This window comes from Arachis duranensis, chromosome 1 (assembly GCF_000817695.3).
Source record: "Arachis duranensis cultivar V14167 chromosome 1, aradu.V14167.gnm2.J7QH, whole genome shotgun sequence".
Lineage (NCBI taxonomy): Eukaryota > Viridiplantae > Streptophyta > Magnoliopsida > Fabales > Fabaceae > Arachis > Arachis duranensis.
The window spans coordinates 42,912,908-42,914,530 of NC_029772.3; the positions used below are offsets into that span (position 1 = coordinate 42,912,908).

Here is a 1,623-nt window from a genome sequence, read left to right on the forward strand (position 1 = left end):
ACCATAAGAAGCACCTTTTCAACCTCAAAAATCTTCTGACTTGGAATCTATAGTTGCAGAACTCTCCAAGAGCACTCATAGTGTTATGCAGGAAACTAGAGCTTCAATCACAAACTTTGAGATTCAAGTGGGTCAGTTGAGCAAGCAAGCACCTAAAAAGGCCTCTTAATACTCTTCCTAGTGACACAGTGCCTAATCCAAGGGAAGAATGCAAGGCCATTCATCTTAGAAGTGGTAAGGTATTAGGTTCAGAAGCAACGGTTAGTGAGGAACCGGATGAAAAAGAAGCTTTGATGGAGGACAAGAGCAAGGAAGAACACGCCTCTCCTAGACATCCGGATAATCCTTTTTCGGTTGATCTTGAGAAATATCCAACGTTGCCTAAAGCACCTGAGTACAAGCCTAAGATGTCATATCCTCAGAGGCTTCAGAAGGCCTCCAAAGACAAGCAGTTTTCTAGATTTTTAGAGCTTTTCAAGAAGTTTCAGATCAACATTCCTTTTGCAGAGACCCTTGAGCAAATGCCTCTTTATGCCAAGTTCATGAAGGAGTTGTTAACCAACAAGAGAAACTGGAAAGAGAGTGAAATAGTGGTGTTAACAAAGGAGTGTAATGCTATTATGCAGAAGGATCTCCCTGAGAAAATGCAAGATCCTGGAAGCTTTCTAATTCCTTGCACCATTGGAGACATCACTATTCAGAGGGCATTGTATGTCCTTAGAGCTAGCATTAATCTCACGCTAATTTTCTTGATGAGAAAGCTCCAAGATCACAATTCCTTGAGAAGATGACCCGAGGTCTGAATACTTCGGTTTATAAATTTTATTGGGTTTGTTACTTGTGACAACCAAACGTTTGTACGAAAGGATTTTCTGTTGGTTTAGAAGCTATACTTACAACGCGATTATTTTTATAAAATTCTTTACCGATAGGAAATCCGATTCGTCAATCTTCAAGTTGTTCTTGACAATTTCCTTTGTTCAATCACATGATTTCCTTGTTTTGTGTTTTATGTTGTTTTTCATATTCATTTTCAAAATCATAGTGTTTGAACATTCAAAATTTCTAAGTTTGGTGTCTTGCATGTCTTTCTTTTCTTAAAAATTTTCAAAAATATGTTCTTGATGTTCATCATGATCTTCAAAGTGTTCTTGGTGTTCATCTTGACATTCAAAGTGTCCTTGCATGCATTACTTGTTTTGATCTTGCATTTTTATGTTTTATTTCATTTGGTTATTTTTCTCTCTCTTCATTAAAAATTCAAAAATAATATATATATATTCAAGTAAATAATACAGAGAAATGAAGGTTCAGAACATAAGACAGAAGAATCACAGAGAAAAAGAGCTCACTGGCGTTAAAACGTCAATAAAGAGGCAATTTGGGCATTAAACGCCAGAATGGCTATCATTCTGGGCATTTAATGCCAGTAAAGGTACCATTCTGGGCGTTAAACACCAGAATGGGCAGCATTCTGGGTGTTTAGAAAAATGCCCAGTAAAGAAGGATTTCTAGCGTTTAACGCTAGCCAAGGTATCTGGCTAGGCGTTAAACGCCCAAAGAGGCAGCCAAATGGGCGTTAAACACCAGAATGGATAGCATTCTGGGCGTTTAACGCCAGGA

General features: G+C 38.0%; 1 protein-coding gene across 1 annotated transcript; it reads left to right on the top strand.

Moving 5' to 3' along the window:
- Positions 1-293: 293 nt before the first annotated feature.
- LOC107487379 (uncharacterized) lies at positions 294-791 on the top strand. Its single transcript, XM_016108001.1, has one exon. It carries the CDS (start codon positions 294-296, stop codon positions 789-791), a length of 498 nt encoding a protein of 165 aa, XP_015963487.1.
- The last annotated feature ends 832 nt before the right edge of the window (positions 792-1,623 follow it).

What these genes read in the sequence shown, in the direction of transcription:
- LOC107487379 (XM_016108001.1), top strand. Translation starts at nt 294, where the DNA reads ATGGAGGACAAGAGCAAGGAAGAACACGCCTCTCCTAGACATCCGGAT.